At 42.7% G+C, this 19,073-nt stretch overlaps 1 protein-coding gene across 1 annotated transcript in view; it reads right to left on the reverse strand.

Moving 5' to 3' along the window:
- Nucleotides 1-16,872, reverse strand: part of Ralbp1 (ralA binding protein 1) — a gene marked incomplete at its 3' end in the record, with an annotated part of 22,679 nt that extends 5,807 nt beyond the window's left edge. The window contains exons 1-4 of the mRNA XM_004645059.2: nt 16,849-16,872; nt 5,182-5,486; nt 2,751-3,211; nt 1-164 (exon numbers count right to left, since the gene is read on the reverse strand). Coding sequence (XP_004645116.1) covers nt 1-164; nt 2,751-3,211; nt 5,182-5,429 — 873 coding nt within the window. The remainder of the gene's footprint in view (nt 165-2,750; nt 3,212-5,181; nt 5,487-16,848) is intronic.
- Between the last annotated feature and the right edge of the window lie 2,201 nt (nt 16,873-19,073).

The raw sequence follows: 19,073 nt of genomic DNA on the forward strand, positions 1-19,073 counted from the left end.
CTCCTCGAAGCGTGGCAGGAGCTCTTTGGTAAGCAGGTTCTCCGGGAGGTCTCGCAGGTACTGCTTCAGCAGGCTGGCCACGGTGTTTGGCTCGTAGTCCTCCAGGTTGGGTGACTCCTCTCGGTCATAGGCCGCCTTCAGCTCATCCACCTTTGATTTAATTCCTTAAGACATTCAAATTGAGAAGAGAAGACAACAATCAGAGGGCAGAACATGCGGACCCCAGCACTTTTGGACAGCAGAAAAGCTTGGCCAAGCTCTTCATCTGCGTGGGCACTGTTGCAGGAGGACGGTGCTCACGAGGATGAGCCCCATGAAGCTCCACGTGTGCCCCGGACAGCAGTCTGGGGCATTAATGCCAACCAACTTGGAGAGAAAGGGGATTAGATGTCAAGGTAGCCATGTAAAAATCCAGGGAAAAATTAAGTTACAGTCCAAACTAAGCCAACTGTTTTTACTTGTCACAGGCTTATGACATAAAATGTAACCTGTCTCATATTTTATGAGTACAGAAGTTGTAGGTAAATTTATTTTCATAAGTAAAATTTGTAAACACAAAGGTGAACTGATTTTTACGGAAATGATTTCTTTGAAACTTACTCTCCATTACATAGTTCCTATCTAATTTCATTTTATTTGAACTTGAATTTTTGAAGTCTTTTCTTAATCCAAACAGAGCTGGAACAAAAAATACTAAAGTAAACTTTGGGTTTCTAAAATCAAACTCTTTGGCTTTTCCCACTCAACAAAAAGAACTCTAACCCACGAGTAAATGCTTTTCAAGCGCTGCGGCAGAGCTTACGCCTTTACTTCAACCGGCTCCCAGCAGTCAGCTCAGTGGCGCCAGCAGCTATTAGGGCCCAAGGTAGCTTCGCACTTGGGATGCTTATGTCAGGCCAGTTCTCTGAAACGAGCCACAAATCAAGGCCAACACTTTCCGTCCGCACCTGTCTTGTCTTACATGAATACCTTCTAATGATATAATTAAATCTGTAATTTATCCAGTTTTGACAAAATAAAATCAAGTAGCCTCAATACAAAGTAAGAATCTTCATGCATAAACTTTGAGACAAAAAAAGTTAGAAAATTAATTTCCATTTTTTATGACAACAAATAAAACAAGGTGAGCAATAACTAACTGCTTCTTGGCAAATATCTCTGTCAAATATATATGTAGAACCTCATATATAAAACCTACTTGTTTTAAATTCACTTAATTTTATACCCACAGTACCTACGTAGAAAATTAGATTATGTTTAGACAATTTGACTATGTTTGGTTTCTTGTCACTCTGGAAGTGTTAGCAAAGTGTTTTTCTTTTTTTTGATACCAGAAATTTAACTCAGGACCTTGTGCTTGCCAAGTACGCACTTGTGCCACTGAGCTACATGCCCCTGGCCTCCAAAGCATTTTTCTTTTAAAAGTAGGACCCTTCAGGCTTGGGAGATAGCTCAGTAATCTAAGTGCCTGCCTGACAAGTGCAAGGACCCAGGTTCGATCCTCAGTACCACATGCCATGTTGGCCCCACACCAAGCTGGCCACAGAAACCAAGCCGGCCACCAAAACCAGGCATGGTAGCACATGCCTGTAATCCCAGCACTGGGGAGGCTGAGACAGGAGGATCACTACGAGTCCAAGCTGCATAGCAGGACCCTGTATCAAATAAATAAATAAATAAATAAATAAATAAATAAACAATTTAAAAAAAAATTGGGACACTTCAAATAATTCTAAGGCTGGGAGTGGTGGCGCAAGCCTGTAATCCCAGGCCTTGGTAGCCTATAAACAGGTGGATCACTACAAGTCCTATCTAGTAGTGAGACCCTGAACACCCTGTAGATCCTTCCCTAAAACACAAACAAATAATAATAATTCCAGGGAGAGACAGAAGTGTATCAGGTACACTTTAATGAAAAAAGGAAGAAAATGTAGACAAATAAACTTAAAAAAATATAAATTGTCTATCGTATCAGCTTTTTTATCCTCGGGTAGAACTCGGAGCACTCTTTGGCCTCCAAGAAGGCAAGTCCCCGCCCAGGCCGCTGGCTGCAGTGCAGTGCGCACCCCTGGGTGGGCAGGCCAGCTCCCGCTCGCAGGAGGAAGGAGCTCTGCAAAGCCGACTCTCGAGGACCCTCTGAGCAAACCACAGACGCTTTCAGGAAAACCTGTGCCTAAAACAAAAGTTTCTGATGGTCATCAATTGGCTGGGGGAAACAGACTTATACTGTTTAAATATTCAACTCATCATCAAACATTCTTAAAAATCAAGTTTGCATGCTTGTTTAGTGTGCATTAATCCATGTACTACTACTAATAAATTCAAATTCCTCACCTACTTTACTATACTTCCTCTAGAACTCTAGCAGTGTAGCCAAAATACTCTTAAGTAACAGCTTGTTTACTTACAGAGACACCAAGTTTTCCCAAATAATCAAAAACAGTACCCTTTCTCAACCTGCTGGAAATGCGTAGGAACTGCTGAAGTGGAAAAGCTGTCTAATCTACCAGCCCTAAATGTGCAGCCCTGCTGCTCCTGAAAGTATGAGAGGCCCTCACGTAACTAAGTCTGCTGGGAGCCAGGAGTGCTGGGTATGAGCGTGAATCACCGGACATTAGAAGCGGCCACCTGGGAAGGACGCAAGCTCGTCCTGGGGGCTCAGGGTCAGCGTCTGTGGGAAGGGACAAGGACAGCAGACTGGCTTCCTGCTCTGAATAGTGCAGGGCATGTGTGCCTGCCACTTCCCGTACCGGAGACCCTGTAGATGCCCTCGCACTTCATGCCATGCTTCTCCACGTGGTCCACACACTCCCTGAAGACGGCCGGCAGCCGGACGCCGTCATACATCATGGTCCTCTCCACAGCATCAGCCAAAGGAATCCCAAAAATGGGCCTGGAGCTGGGCACGTCCACTGGAGGCCCCTCTGGCTCCTGGATCGGCTTCTTCTTTTTCTTCTTCTCCTTCCACTGTTTAACAACATCAGCTGCTGTTAAGTCCTTGGACTTCTTCTCTTTATGTTTTTCTTCTTTGTGCTTTTCTTCCTTATGCTTTTCTTCTTTGGGTTTCTCTTTTATTTTAAAATCCTTGTCCTTCTTTTTAGAGAAGCTGGGCTTCTTGAAGACATGGATGCCCTTGGACCTCTTCATCTTGGAAGGGCTTTCAGCTTCGTCTCCAGAGCTGTCTTCCTGGAAGGCAGCATAGCCTTCAGTCCTTTTTTCCTTTTTCTTGAACTTCCCTTTCTTCTTCCCATGGTCCTTCTCATCATCGGACACTACATCTGCATGTCTGTGTGCTTTCTAGAAGGGGGCCAATGAAACAGTGCCACCTGGCAATAGCTCCCTGCGCACTCTCCTCAGACACCCAGCAAAAGAAATGGATCTATCCACTAAAGAAAACTGTGGTGGCAGTGACTGGCCACAAGAGGGAGAATGGTCCCAGTGCCAACACGAGCCAGATGTCAGCACACCTGCCCAGCTCTACACAGGGACCCACAGAAGGAACCCTGAAAAACAGCAGCCCTCCATCATGCATACCCTGCCGTGGTGCTAGAACTGGGCCCTGTGCCCAGGCAGCAACTCAACAGAAAGCTCCTGCGTGTGTAATGCCAGCAGATCCATCAGCTCAGTTCCATGCACTAGCTATTTTCATACCAACCAAGAGCTCTGAGGCCTTCACACCCCACCAGAGGCATCCCAGTGTGCATCTGCTTATGAGAGAAGGCTGCAAGCCCCTGGACTCCCATGAGGGTCTGGCCCCCACCTCCCGAGCAGATGGGACTCCACGAAGGTGCACTGCAGCATGCGTCCTCATGCCATCTCCTAGCACCTGTCACTCTCCTGTTCTTTTCTCCTAGAAGAGTGCAAGCATCCAGGGCCAAATGCCACACTGGGAAGCAACCGCACTTTCATCCTTCTGGGGGAACTGAAATCGCACCACCACCCCAGATGCCCATTCTAGAGGCTCCTGATGCCTGCGAGCATGCATGTCACACAGGACACACCACAGACATGCACATATGTGTATACCAACAGGGTACTACTCCACACAGGCATACATAACAAAAATGTCCAAGTACAGACACTGAGAGACACGTGTGACACCACTTGTAACACTGGAAAACAAAATAACTCAAATGACCAACAAAAGCAGATTGTGGCTGGGGAGATAGCTCGGTGGTCTAAGGACCTGTGTGGCAAGCACAAGGACCTGGGTTCCATCTCCAGTACTGCATGCCGCACCAGACCCAGAACCCCGAGTATGGTGACACACGCCTGTAATCCCAGCACTGGAGAGGCTGAAACAGGAGGATCACTATGAGTTTGAGCTGCATAGCGAGACCTTGTACCAAATAAATAAATAAACAAATAAATAAATAAATAAATAATTTTTTTTTAAATTAAAAAGAAAAACAGTTGGTAAGTTCTAGTGTATCAAAGCAGGGAAACACCACCCAGAAAACAATGAAAAATTTCAGTTACATGGAACAAAATAAGTAAACTTAATATCATGCTGGGCCAAAGAGAAAAGGCATCCCTTCCTGCAGGTAAGGCAGCATGGCCAGAGTACAGAAGCACATGGGAATGGCCGGGACCCTTCCCAGGGCACTAAGGGGACTGCTGGTGCCCACAATGCTCTTTGCAGGACCACGCCATGGTCCCACAGGCATTCAATGCAGGAAGTAATACAACCTTTGTGCATAAATTAACTTGAAAACATCATGAAATCCAAAATACTTAAATTACCTTCTCTCTCTAATACACTAAAGATCCCTACTTAGACAAATCTATCCCTGCTGCCCACATATCCGGACACAGGTGTCCTGGTAGCTGCCTGTAACAAATGTACAATTAATGTCTTCACAACTCCAATAAAAGTGCACCTCAGACCCACCCAAGAAAGTAAGACTCTCAGGGCAAATTTCCAGAGTCTGCTTTTCATGTTATTCTGAATGATCACTTTGAAAAATACCCACTAGAAAACTGCCACTTCTGACATTTGGTATGTTTATTAGTGAGATACAGACCCTAAAATACAACTCCAGTATCAAAAACTGAGACTGAAAAATAACAGAAAAAGCCAAACCAAAAACCCTGACTGGACATATTTCTGGAATATTTACACCTGGTTGGGGTAAGTTTGTCTAAAATATCTCAAAAGCACAGAGGAAACAGAAACAGCACTTACTCCTTTTTTCCTTTTTCTTGAACTTCCCTTTCTTCTTCCCATGGTCCTTCTCATCATCGGACACTACATCTACAGGCTCATGGAGGGTGTCCTGGGGCGGCGAGGGCTCGCCCGTGCGGTACAAGCCAGGGAACTTGCTGGGGCTGATCTCCTCCGAGCTGGGTGTCCGCGTGAGCCCACTGCCATGCTCAGCCCTGCGGTGCTCCCCGGGGCTGCTGGGGGGTGGCAGAAAGCACTCAGTCATGCTGGAGCCCGGACCGCAGAGGGAGTAACCTCAGTGTCACCTGTCCATCACACACACCTGTGCAGAGAAAAGGCCACAGTCACCAACTCCACTCCAGAAGCAAAAAAGCCATATGTGTCCAATGCAGCAACTCGCCATACACTTACAGGTCCAGCTGTCCTCCCAAACCCCCTCCAAAAATGCCCTTCATTTGCTTTCTTAAGACTGTGAGCCTGTGCGAAGGTGAGGTGGAGGCACCGTGATCTTCATGTGTCAGACAAGTAACCAAATGGAAATCCAAGTGACAGCTCTTATGTAGGGGACAGAGCTCTTTTAAAAGAACTCACCAGTGCAAAGGGCCTCACTTTGACTGCCAACACTGTAGCAGTTTACTATTTTTATGTTGTAACCAAACAATGACGCATAATAAATTACAAAGCCTGGAAGAGTGATGGCAAACCTTTTAGAGAATGAGTGCCCAAACTGCAACCCAAAACCCACTTATTTATTGCAAAGCGCCAAAACTGCAATTAAGCCTGAACACTGAAGTTTCAGTTTAGGAAAAGCAACTCATACGTTAACATCTTTTGTCTTAAATCAATATGTGTTCCATTGGTTCACCACCACTGGGCTAGCACTATGCACGACCAATTTGCATCACCAGTTTAGCGGTTAAAATACGTTTAATGACTCACACAATACCAGTCTCTAACTGAGCTCTACATCCTGTGCATGTAGACATGTGCATGAAGTTACTAACAGCTATTATATTTTGTACAGCAGTTCTGTTGTTGAAAGAAACAGAAGAGCTGATTTAATTCTAAAATATGCTGTTTCACTATAGAAGGCACTACAGAGGATAAATATAAGAGTTCAGGGGCAGCCAAGTAGCTCAGCAGATTAAAGCACCTGCAAGCAGGCACAGGGGCTGGGGGTTCAATCCCTGGGCCTGCCTTGCTGGCCCTACCCCCAGCATGCACTGAAACAGCAACTGAGATTTGGCATGGTGGACCACACCTGTAGTCCCAGCCCTTGGGAGGCTGTAAACCGGCAGGTCACTACAAGTTCAATCTAGTAGTGAGACCCTGAACACCCTGTAGGTCCTTCCCTAAAATACAAAAGAAATAAATAAAAATAAAAAGGTATTTCACAAGTTAAAACAGATCCCCAAGGACAGATAAAATCCTGTCAGTGTAGAAAAGTTCTAAAGACACTGCTACACTGTGTCCAATACCTTTGGGACTATAGATAGGGCCAGGTCATGTATTTATGACATAAAACTCAGAGCCACAGTGTAAAAAGGAGAAATATCTCGGCAGTACCCCTTGCTTACAACGGAGGCCTTATCTAAAACACTAAATGGGCCATTGGTTTAATCTGACTAAATGCTATGTACTTCATGTTAAGTGCTAGCCTGGTTGATTTCTGATGTAACCCAGGTATTTCATGCTGATAATAAATACAGGTGTGACCTCTCAACTAAAGCTAGAAGGACTTATAACAAACTATCAGACTATAAATAAAGGGGTCTAAGAGCTAGTGAGTAACAATTGCTATGCCTGAAAAGAAGTTCATAAATTTACCTGTTAGCACGAAAGGCAGCAAAAAAGGAGCCAAGAAGAAAGTGGTTGATCCATTTTCTAAAAAAGATTGGTATGATGTGAAGGCACCGGCTATGTTCAACATAAGAAATATTAGAAAAACACTCGTCACCAGAACCCAAGAAACTAAAATTGCATCTGATGGGCTCAAAGGTCATGTGCTTGAAGTGAGCCTTGCTGACCTGCAGAATGATGAAGTTGCCTTTAGAAAATTCAAGCTAATTACTGAAGATGTTCAGGGCAAAAACTGCCTGACTAACTTCCATGGAATGGACCTCACCCGGGACAAAATGTGTTCCATGGTCAAAAAATGGCAGACCATGATCGAAGCGCATGTTGATGTCAAGACTACCGATGGTTATTTGCTTCGACTGTTCTGTGTTGGCTTTACTAAAAAACACAACAATCAGATACGGAAGACCTCTTACGCTCAGCACCAACAGGTCCGCCAGATCCGGAAGAAGATGATGGAAATCATGACCCGGGAGGTGCAGACAAATGACTTGAAGGGAGTGGTCAATAAACGGATTCCAGCCAGCATTGGGAAAGACATAGAAACGGCTTGCCAATCTATCTGCCCTCTTCATGATGTCTTCGTCAGAAAAGTAAAAATGCTGAAGAAGCCCAAGTTTGAATTGGGAAACCTCATGGAGCTTCCTGGTGAAGGTAGCAGCTCTGGAAAGGCTACTGGAGATGAGACTGGAGCTAAAGTTGAACGAGTTGATGGATATGAACCACCAGTGCAAGAGTCCGATTAAGATCCAGATTTTTAATAGTGATAAATAAAGTCCAATTTGTGATGAAAAAAAAATCACCTGTTAGCTCAAACGCTCATGCTTTAATTATACATGTTTTAATCTCTCAAAAAATTTTGTTGTTTCCTAGAAGATACCAAAACCCAGGTAATCATACAGGTAAAACCTATATCAAATATGCTAGATTAATTTTAGATTCCTTTTATGGGGATCCACCAGGTTTTGTCTATAGAAACATAGTAAGGCCTTTACTGTCCATACAGCCCAGATGAGCTGAATCTTCTCGGGGTTTCCTGCCTCATTATAAGGGAAGCTATCTTCATGTTCCTTGGGCAGGGCTGACTGCCCTCAAAGATGCTTCCTCTATCAGTCTAATCCTATGTCTTGCAGTTTTCCTACAGGGGAAACTGCCCTCACATTCCTTGAGCAGGGCTGCCTTCAGGAGGCCTTAAAACCAGAAAGTTGTATCTTGCTCAGTGGTCCCCAGGTATATGACACAAGCTACAGAAGTTAGAAGGGTTTGCAGGAATGAATTTGTCTGAGTTGAAGTGTTTCACTGTAGAAAAGATACAGAATGGAATTATAGACAGAAAATGAGAATGGTGATACTAGCAGCCTATAGAAAAGAAGGCCAGTTGGGAAATGGGGAAAAAATTATGCTTTCCTGGATCCAGACAGAGAAGGGATATTTCAAGAAAAACATCCAAAGCTGTTACAGAGGGGAAAAAGAAAGTGTTCATGATGGAGTCAGAGGAAGTTTCAGACTGAGGTGGTCATGGGTCTTCATCTTGCAGCCTGAGGGAAGCCATGTTAACTGTCAATATAAGGAGAATGCCTATTAAACTTTAAATAGATATTCATGCAGATGTCAGTATTTACCTAGCCAGTGGCCCCAGTTGTAAACTGCAAAGCACTTAGTGTTTTCCATAGGTCTTGTAATTCATGTGCCCCAGTAATAAGAGTTGGCCAGTTTATTTGAGATAATACCCAATAACCATGCAAGATAAGAAAAGGATTAAACCCCACCTTTAAGAGATCTCTGCTAATGGACCTATAAAAAATTATTCTGACTAGTCTTTTTATAATTACAAACTTAAAAAGGTTATTACAACCCAGATCCTTCTGCTAATGTCTCAATAGCTGTTCAAAATATTAGAAATCAAATCAATGGCATGTAAAATGCTGAGGTTCCCTTACCTTTACCATTTTTATGGGAAGTCATTACTGTTTACTTGGTGAAAATCATTTTCACCAAAACAGTATTCATAATTACCCTGCTGATGTTATTATCTGGCCCATGCATCTTTCACATTTTCTGTGATCTGTCTCCTCCAGATTCAAAGCTATACACTTACACAAGATGAAAATGCCTGGTGTCTATAGAGGGCTTTTAAGGTAGAACCTCTGGAGAGTATCGCTGACTGCCGGTCAACAACTACAATCCTTTTCAGCCTGAAGAAGCCAGAGTAGTCGTCACCCATGGTTCCCTCACAGCAATTCAGATTAGTTCTTCAGAGGGGGGAATGTTGTAGGCAGCTGAATTAGATAGAAATATTACAGGCAGTCAGACAGGGCCAGGTCCTCAGGGAGACAAGATGGAAGACAAGGTGACTTTCAACTTGGAAGAGACAGACACTCCCACATGGGCCACATTTCAAGACAAAAGAGGAAACACAGCTACATGCTTCCCTAGGGTGGGCATCAGGTGATTCTAAATAGGTATCAATCACCTTGAAAGAGCCCAAATGAGTCACACACGCAACCCCAACAAAAAGAGACCCTGTCCCATATTCACGCCTGCTTGCTATGTGACTCGCTTCCTCATTTGGTACTGGATTTAATATTACCTGAGCAATGGTACTTGTAATATTATTAGTTGACCATATTGTCCCACCTTATGCCCACCTAAGTGAGTTCCCATGTTCTCCACCACCTTAGACCTGCCTCACTGCATGGTTTTACTCTGTAAAAGTCCCTGGAAGAGACAGCTCCCCTGCTTGGGGTCCCCCTTCTGTCCCTCTCTTGGACAGGAGCTTTCTTTCCCCCAAAAAATATATTCTACTCATTAAAAAAAAAAAAAAAAAAAAAAAGACACAGACTGGCAGAAGGAACAAGAAACAACACCCAACAATATGCTGCACACCAGAAACACATTCAATTCATAAATTCATAGACTAAAAGTCAAAAGATGGGAGCCTGCCCTTTAGCTCAGTTCTTTAAGTGGCTGCTTCAATAAAGCAGGCAGGCTCAGGTTGCTGTGGTTCGATCCCCAGAACTCAAGCAAGCCAAACCTGCCCTGAAGACATTCGCAACCAAAAAAAAAAAAAAAAAAAAAAGTCAAAAGATGGAAAATAATACTCCATGTGACAGGAACCCAGACAAAAGCAGGAGTAACCCTTCTATTTGCAGCCAAAGTGAATTCAAGCCAAGATGGATTAAGAAAGACAGAAAAGGCCACTATATCGTGTAAAGGGAATAATCCAACAAACATATTTATGATTATTTAGGAAGAATAACCATAAATATGTATGCAATGAATTCCAGTGCACCCAACTATATAAAACAAATATTAATGGATGTGAAAAATCAAATAAGCACTAATACAACTATATTGGGGAATCTCAATAACCCACAGCTACAAATAGATCAAACACAAAAAAATCAACAATGAAATATAAGAACTAAACCAGACTTGTGAACAAATGGACTTAGTGGATATCTTCAGAATATTCTACCCTAAAACATCAGAATACACATTGCTATCAGCTGCACATGGCACAGTCTCTAAATTAAACTACATATACATTAGCTCATAAAACATGCTTAAGTGAATGCAAAGAAATTAAAATTATCCCAGGCATATTATCGGACTATAGTGCAATGATATTGGAAACCAACAGCAAAAGAAACCACAAAAACTTCATAAACACATGGAAATTAAATAACACCTTCTTAAATAACTGTTTTTTGTCAAGACAACAACAACAACAAATAAATAACACCTTCTTAAACAACCAATGAGTCACAGATGAAATTAAAGAAGAAATTAGACAGTTTCTACAATTAAACAATAATGGCAATACAACATGAGAATACCCTTATCAGAAAAAAACAGAGCAAGCACAAATAAACAACAGTGAACCTCAAACTTCTAGAAAAAGAAGAGCAGGCCAAGTCCAAGGTTCATATGAAGAAGTAAATTATAAAGATCAGAGCAGAAATTAATTCAACTGAGACTAAGAAAACAATACAAAGACTCAATGAATCAAAGAGTTGATTCTTTGAAAGATTAAATAAAATCAACAGGTTCTGCCCCCCCCCCGCAAAAAAATCAACAAATCCTGAACCAACCTTCTCAAAAAAAGAAGAGACAAGCACAAAACTATGCAATTAGGAATGAAAAGGGCGAAGTCACAACAGAGCTGTAGAAATCCCAAAGATCATCTATACCTACTTTGAGAACTTATACTCTAATAAGGTGGAAAATGCAGAAGAATAGCCAGATTCCTGGATACACATGAATTACCAAAGTTGAATCAAGATATAAAAATCCCAAATAAACCAATACCAATCAGTGAAATTAAAGATGTAATAAAAAAAAAAAAACTTCCCAACCAAGGAAAGCCTAGGTTGATTAATACACTGCTGAATTCTACAAAAAAGTCAAGAGAAGAACTAATATCGCTACTTCTTAAAACTCTTTTGATGAAATTGAAAGGGAAGTAATACTCTCAAATTCATTCCTGGAAACATTACTCTCATACCAAAACGAGGGAAGAACCCAACTAAGAAAGAGAACAAAGGCAAATCTCCCTAATGAACATAGATGCAAAAATCCTAAATAAAATATTGGCAAACAGAATGCAGCACATCATCAAAAAGATTATAAGCCATGGCCAAGTAGGATTCATCCCAGAGATGCAGGGATGGTTCAACATATGTAAATCAGGAAGTGTAATACATCATATTAACAGAGCCAAGAACAAAAACCATATATGGTCATCTCAATAGCTGCAGAAAAAGCTTTTGATGAAGTCCAGCACCCATTCATGACAAAAACTCTACAGAAAATTGGAATAGATGGTCTTTCTCCCAATTTGATAAAAGCCATTTATAACAAACCAATAGCCAACATCATATTAAATTGATAAAAAAACAAAAAAAACAGAGTTTTCACTCTAAAATCAGGAACAAGACAAGGATGTCCACCATATCCAATGTTATTCAACATAGTTCTGGAAACTTTAGCCAGAGAAATTAGACAAGAGAAAGAAATAAAAGGAAGAATGATAAGAAAGGAAGAAAAGTTAAATTATCATTTGCAGATGACATGATATCCTACATAGAAAGCCCCAAAAACTTCACCTAAAAGACTTATAGATTTAATAAGCAGCACTACTTAATCAAATTTCAACACTTCATCACTCAAAAATCAATAGCATTCCTGTACACCAATAACAAACTGATTAGGAAAGAAATCAGGAAAACAATACCTTTCACAACAGCAACCAAAACAAATCAAATACCTAGGAATTAATCTAACAAAGGAAGTAAAAGACCTCTTCATTGAAAACTATAGTACTCAGAAAAAGGAAACTAAAGAGGACATAAGAAAATGGAAATATATTCCTTGCTCTTGGGTATAAACAACCAATATAGTGAAAATGACCACACTTCCAAAACTATTATACAGATTTCATGCAATACCAGTCAAAACTCCAATAGCACATATCTCACAAAATTTGAGAAAAAAAAATCCTAAAATTCATTTGAAACAGAAGAGATCTAGAATATATCACAGACAATACTGGGCAACAAAGGCAAGGCAAGAAACATCACAATTCCTGACTTGAAATTATAAAGCTACTGTGATAAAAACAGCATTGTAATGGGCTGGGGAGATAGCTCAGCAGCCTATGTGCCTGCCTGGCAAGTACAAAGACCTGCATTTGATCCCCTGTACCACATGCCATGCAGGTCCCCGGAATCATGGGTGCACATGCAGGCCACTGAAACCAGGTGCCTAAGTTACTTTTCTCTCAGTGCTGGGACAAAATACCTGATGCCCAAAATTAAGGAAGGAAAGGTTTATTTAGCTCACAGTTAGGGGAGGTTTCAGTCCATATTTGGCTGGCTCCAAGGCAGAGTGAGTGGCACATGGCAGTAGGCAGCCATTCATGGTGGCAGAAAACAGCAAAAAACAAAGGGAAGAGCAGCAGTTGTGGCAGCTAGCAAGGCTCTCTCTCCTCCTTACATCTGTATGCAGATTATCTGCCCCAGGATAGGTGTAGCACTCACATTCATAATCCCAGCATTGGATCATGAATTAATCACAAACTCCAGAACTCATGACCGCATGAGGCTTTGGGGGGAAACCAGACACAAACTATAACACCAGGCATGGGGGCACATGCCTGTAATCCCTGCACTGGGGAGGCTGAGACTACAAGTGGAGGAGGATCACTACAAGTCCAAGCTGCGTAATGAGACCCTGTACCAAATGAATAAATGTAAGATTTTTTTAAAAATTAAAAAAAACAGCTTTGTACTGGTAGGAAAAAAAAAAAAAAAAAAAGACCTGAGGATCAATGGAACAGATTAGAAGATGCAGAAACAACTCCAGACATACTTAGTCCACTTATTCTTGACAAAGAAGCCAGACACATTCACTGGAATAAAGATAACCTCTTTAATAAATGGTGCTGGAAAGGCTGACTTTCCACATGTCAAAGATTGAAATTGGACCCGTATCTTCCACCACACACTAAATTAAAGTCAAAATAGGTCAAAGATATAAATATTAAAACAAATATTAAATCTGCTGAAAGACAGACTAGGTAAAACTCTTGAAGACACTGGTGTAGGCAAAGATTTTATGAATGAAACAATCACACAGAATTATCACAATCAACAACTGGCATCTCATCTTACTAAAAAGCTTTTGCACAGCAAGAAAAACCAATAGACTGAAGAGACAACCCACAGTGTGGGAAAAAATGTTTGCTAGCTGTTCCTCAGACAAAGGATTACTATTGAGAACATACAAAGAACTAAAAAAAAAAAAAAAAAAAATCACACCCCCCAAATTTAAAGACCCAATTCAAAAGTGGGCCTCTGAGATAGAATACTTCTCAAATAAAAGTAGTACAGACAGCAAATAAATATATGAAAAAAATGTTCAACATCACTGGTCATTCAAGAGATGCAATTTAAAACGAGATTCCATCTCGCCTCAGAAAGAATAGCTAATATCAAAACATCAACCAATAACAAATGCTGATGGGGCTGAGCGGAAAAAGGAATGCTTATCCACTGCTGGTGGGAGTGTGGACTAGTGCAAACACTGTGGAAATCAGTGTGGCGATTCCTCAAAAACTGCTAGAGCTGGGGCCAGCCTGATAGCCCAGCAGACTAAAGCATCTGCTTAGGCAGAGTGCAGCAGCTGGGGTTCAATCCCCAGGGTGCTGTGCTGGCCCCGCCCCTGGGGCCTGATGAGACAGCGATTGAGACCGGGCATGGTGGCCTGTGCCTGTAAATCCCAGCACTTGGGAGGCTGAAAACAGGAGGATCACTATGAGTCCAATCTATGTAATGAGGCCCTGTAGACCCTGTCCTAAATACTGGAAAAAACCCTACTAGAGGTTCCACTTACCCTAATCATTTCCTTTCTGAGTATCTTTCCCAAACAATTCAAAGCATCATACCACAGCAATACAGGCACTGCTATGTTTATAGCAGCAGCTTGTAATAGCCAAATCTTGGAAACAACCCAGGTGCCCATCAACTGGTAAATGAGTAAAGATAATGTGATTTTCTTCTACAATGGAGTACTACTCTGACATAAAAAGGCTACAAACGAGACATTTCCAGGGAAATGGATACACTTGGAGTCCATACTCTTAAATGAAATAAAGTGGATGTACAAGTGTAAATACCACATTGTGTCTCTCATATGAGAAACCAAAAATATACATAAGGACCAAAATGTCTAGATTGTGAAATAGGAAGAAAATGTTCAGGGGGAGGGATAAGGGAAAGGGGAGGTGAAAAGAGAAAAATTTTTAAAAATGAAAAAAGTAGGAAAAGAAACAACGCTTTTGTAAATGGTGAGGGGAACGGGGTTGAAGGGATGGTAGGAGAATGGGAAAAAAACAAGTTATATCATAGACAAATACAAATTATGATGAATGTGATCATTATGTATATCTAAAATGTACCAATAAAATCTGACTTAAAAAATAAAAATAACACATTAGACTTCTGCTCAAAGACTCTTAAGAAAATGTAAGTCAGTGTGTGTGTTACACATGCACATGCAAGTGTGTTCGTATGTAGTTCATTCTCCATATCACTGGGTTATGCATCCATCATTTCCATCAAGTATGGACCAAAAAAATATGGGGGAAAAAATCACATGTCGAGGGCACATCTGTATATTTTTTATTTTGATTCCCTAAGTCATACATTGCAACTATTTGCATAATGTTCATATTTTATTAAGTATATTAAAAGTAATACTGACATGATTTACAGTGTATGGGAGGGTGTGTGGGGGCTAGGTACAAACACTACCCCATTTCACAAAAGGGAGCTGGACACTTACAGTGGTTCTGGAGCAAGTACTGAAAGGAGCCAATCCCCGCAGATACCAATAGTAACTATGTACACATGCATGTGTGTGTGTGTGCGCACACCCGCGCGTAAGTCTGTGTACAACACAAAGAATTTTACCCAAAATACATAAGGAAGTCCTACAATCCAATAACATCTGTGTTAGCTTTCCATCACTGCAACAAATTTGTGTAACAAATACCTATGCAGGCAGGGTGGTGCACACCTGTAATCACAGCAGTTTGGAAGGCTGAGGCAGGAAGACTGAAAGTTCAGAACCCAATTGGGAAGCTTAGTGAGATGCTGTCTCAAAAAATAAAAAGGCCAGGGATGTAGCTCTATGCAAAGGTCCTGGATTTAATCCTCCATAACACACATATGCATGTGAATAATATCAAACAAACAAAATACCTACAATACTCAACTTTAAAGAGGATGCTTAGCTCAGTGTCAGAGGGTGTGGCCCATGATCACAGGCCTAGCTCCTCTGGGCCTGTCTCATGGCAGCATACCAGGCAGATTGGAAAGATGGAAAAGGGTGATGGAGCCCCACTGTGCCCCTTCAGGACACCCACTCAGCTCTCCTCTCCATGATCCAGTCTCCTCCCAGGAAGCAGCCTGAGGTCCACACTCTGAGGGACACTCCAAATCCAAATTGCAGCCCGGACCAAAACAAGAACTGGCAGCACTGTCCAGTTTTCAAATGAAAATACACCAACATTCCCTGAAACCATGAAAGGTCATGGAAAGAACGGAGACAGATATGCAGAGAGGTGATCAGGACCCTCCACCAACTGGTGGCTGGATGCTCAAAGGCATTAAAGAAATCCTTAAAAGCCACTTTCAGATACTGTCTCAAGAAATGTATTTCTCATTTGCTTTCTCAGAAACACTACAGAAGCCAGGCAGTAGACAAAACAAGAAAAAGGTAAGAGACTCTACCCTGGAGAGCTGAAGGTGAAATGCCAGGAAAAGCAAGCCTGTGACCCTGCAAACCCCACCTGGAACCGGGAGGGAAACTTCCCAGGGAGCAGAGGCTACACACATGGGAGCACATGGCAAGGAGAAATGTCAGCAGGTTGAACAGCCACTGGTGCTTGGGGGATAATCCTCCCTGGAACAAAGTAAACAAAGCCAGGAAGATAAGAAACAACTCCCAACTACAGGAGAAAGTGGTAGAGCCAGAACTTGCCTGCATGAGACAAGGCTTTGTCTCATTATAGTGCAAACAGTAAGCACAGATCAGACCCAAAACCAACGCTCACATCACAGGTTGAACTGGAGGGCCCAGGGACCAAATCCACATCACATTTGCTCAGTGGACAACACAACAACTGGGATGTCAAGAAAAAGAAGTGTAGGTATTTTCTTTAGAAACAGTAAAACAAAGAGCAAAAGAAATAGCTAATAGAAAAATCTAAGACTGCTTGGCTACATTAAAGAGGCAATCAAGAGGCAGTGCTCTACACTTATGTCTGTGAGGGCTGTGTCTGGGTCCCCAAGATCACCCAGGCTCGGGACTCAAAGTACACTTGCAGTCCGGCTCACAGCTAAGACCTATTACCAAGAAAGGCTAGGAAGCAAAACAATGACGGAAATGGCAGATGACACTAAGGCTGGAAGAATCCAACACAAGTTTCAAGGTCCTCCGGCCAAGGGTCACAGAAGGCACACAGGCTCCTCGGGGCAAAAGTGCTCCACAGAGCCAGGAGATGGGGGCCCAGGGCCTATGTCAAGGCTCATCACACAGGCACACCTGGCCATGCAGGTACTGAAACCCCACACGCCCACCTAGCACACAGCAGGTGCCCAGCACAAAGCATCCTGCTTGAGGGCTCAGGAGCCCAGGAGTGCTCAGACCAGCCAGGGCAAGTTTCCCTGCGGTTTGAAGACCTGTTCTCCAAGTGACTGCATTCTCATCTGCAGAAGGTAATTGGACCTGCAGCTCATGTTCACACACAGGCACCAGCTGATGGCTTCAGCTATCCATATAAACTACTCTAGGTTTAAAATCATAAAAAGTCTATGTTCACATGAAGAACAACTGTAAATCTTTTAAAATATGATTATCAGACCCAGTCCTGGCCCAGGTCTAGTGAGTGTGTGGAGAGCTTCCTGCTACCCTGCGCCGAGGGGACCAGTCCCAGCCCAGGCGCAGCGTGGGCCGGACCCTCTCCCACCCCCTTGGGCCGACCCCCACCACTCCGCAGTACCTCCCACACACCGCCCCCAGAGTAGGAATTTCTGCCGCGTTCCAGGAACCCCCAGAACCAGTCCTAGCCCAGGTCTGGTCAGTGTGTGGGAGAGCTTCCTGCTACCCTGCGCCGGAGGGACCAGTCCCAGCCCAGGTGCAGCGTGGGCCTGACCCTCTCCCACCCCCTAGTGCCGCCCCCCACCACCCCGCAACACCTCCCGCACCCCGCCTGTCGAGTAGGAATTATGCCGCGTTCTGGGAACCCCCAGACCCAGTCCTAGCCCAGGTCCGGTGAGTGTGTGGGAAAACTTCCTCTTCCCCTACTTCACCTTGCCCCCTCCAGGCACAGCTCAGACCTGGCATACACGCCTGGAATGTAACCCTGCAGCTGCAATCCCTGCAGAGTGTAAAGGATAGATCCACCCAGCTAGTCCAGGAGCAGAACATCTTGCCACAGGGGCACAACAGGTTCACCCTCAAGGGCAGCAGCGGGAAGGAGCTGAGCACAGCAGCCAGACCCAAGCCAGAGGCAGCTGGATAAGTCCAAACTTTGTACAGCTGCACCTGAACTTCACTATGTGCAAAGGTTATAACTACAGCAAAGATCTAGAACAAAGGTCAGAAGACAGTGCTACACAAAATGACGAGAAGGAACCAAATGCAACCTCAGAACCCAAGCCCACCCGTAACAAGTGCAGAGGACACGAACACAGAACAAATTAGAAATCACACAGCTGAAAGCAATGAATCAACGGCTTCTGAAATAAACAACTGCAAAAAGGTATAGAGGACCTCAGACTGGAAATGAAAAAAGAAATCCCTGAATTAATAACATCTGCACTAAAGAATCAAATGCAGAAACTTATGGAAGAAACCCAGTGCCCACCCAGAACAAGTGTGGAGGACACTAGCTCGGCTCAAATGCATGAATTAATAACGTCAATAGTAAATAAGAAACAGCAGAAAGATATAGAGGAAATCAGATCGCAATTCTTTTCTGAAATAAAAAAAGAACTCTCAGAACTCATAGCAGATGAAGTAAAGAAGCAACTACAGAAACATAGGCAGGAAACCCAATCTGAAAAAAATAGTGCAGTAAAAGAATTTCTAACTGCTTCTAAAGAAGATACTGATAAAAAAAAAATAGAGGAGATTAGAAAAATGACGGATTCTCTGAATGAGCAATACGGGAAAGAAAGAGATCACATGAAGCAGAGTCAAAGAGATATAGAGGAAATTAAACTCTCAATCACAAGCTTGCAAAACCATGTAAGTGAGTGTGAAGACAGAGTTTCAGATCTTGAAGATGCTGGTGCAGCTAGTGAAAAGGTAAGAAAGGATCTCTCAAAAACGACGAGGATGCAGGAAAGAATAATCCATCACCTGCAAGATGAGGCAAAGATGAACAATGTGAGACTAATAAGCATCAATGAAAAAGAAGGAGTCAACACAAATGACATTAAAAAAATATGGGCAGAAGTAATAGCAGAAAACTTCCCAAATA

Source organism: Octodon degus, unplaced genomic scaffold (assembly GCF_000260255.1).
Source record: "Octodon degus isolate 3935 unplaced genomic scaffold, OctDeg1.0 scaffold00216, whole genome shotgun sequence".
Lineage (NCBI taxonomy): Eukaryota > Metazoa > Chordata > Mammalia > Rodentia > Octodontidae > Octodon > Octodon degus.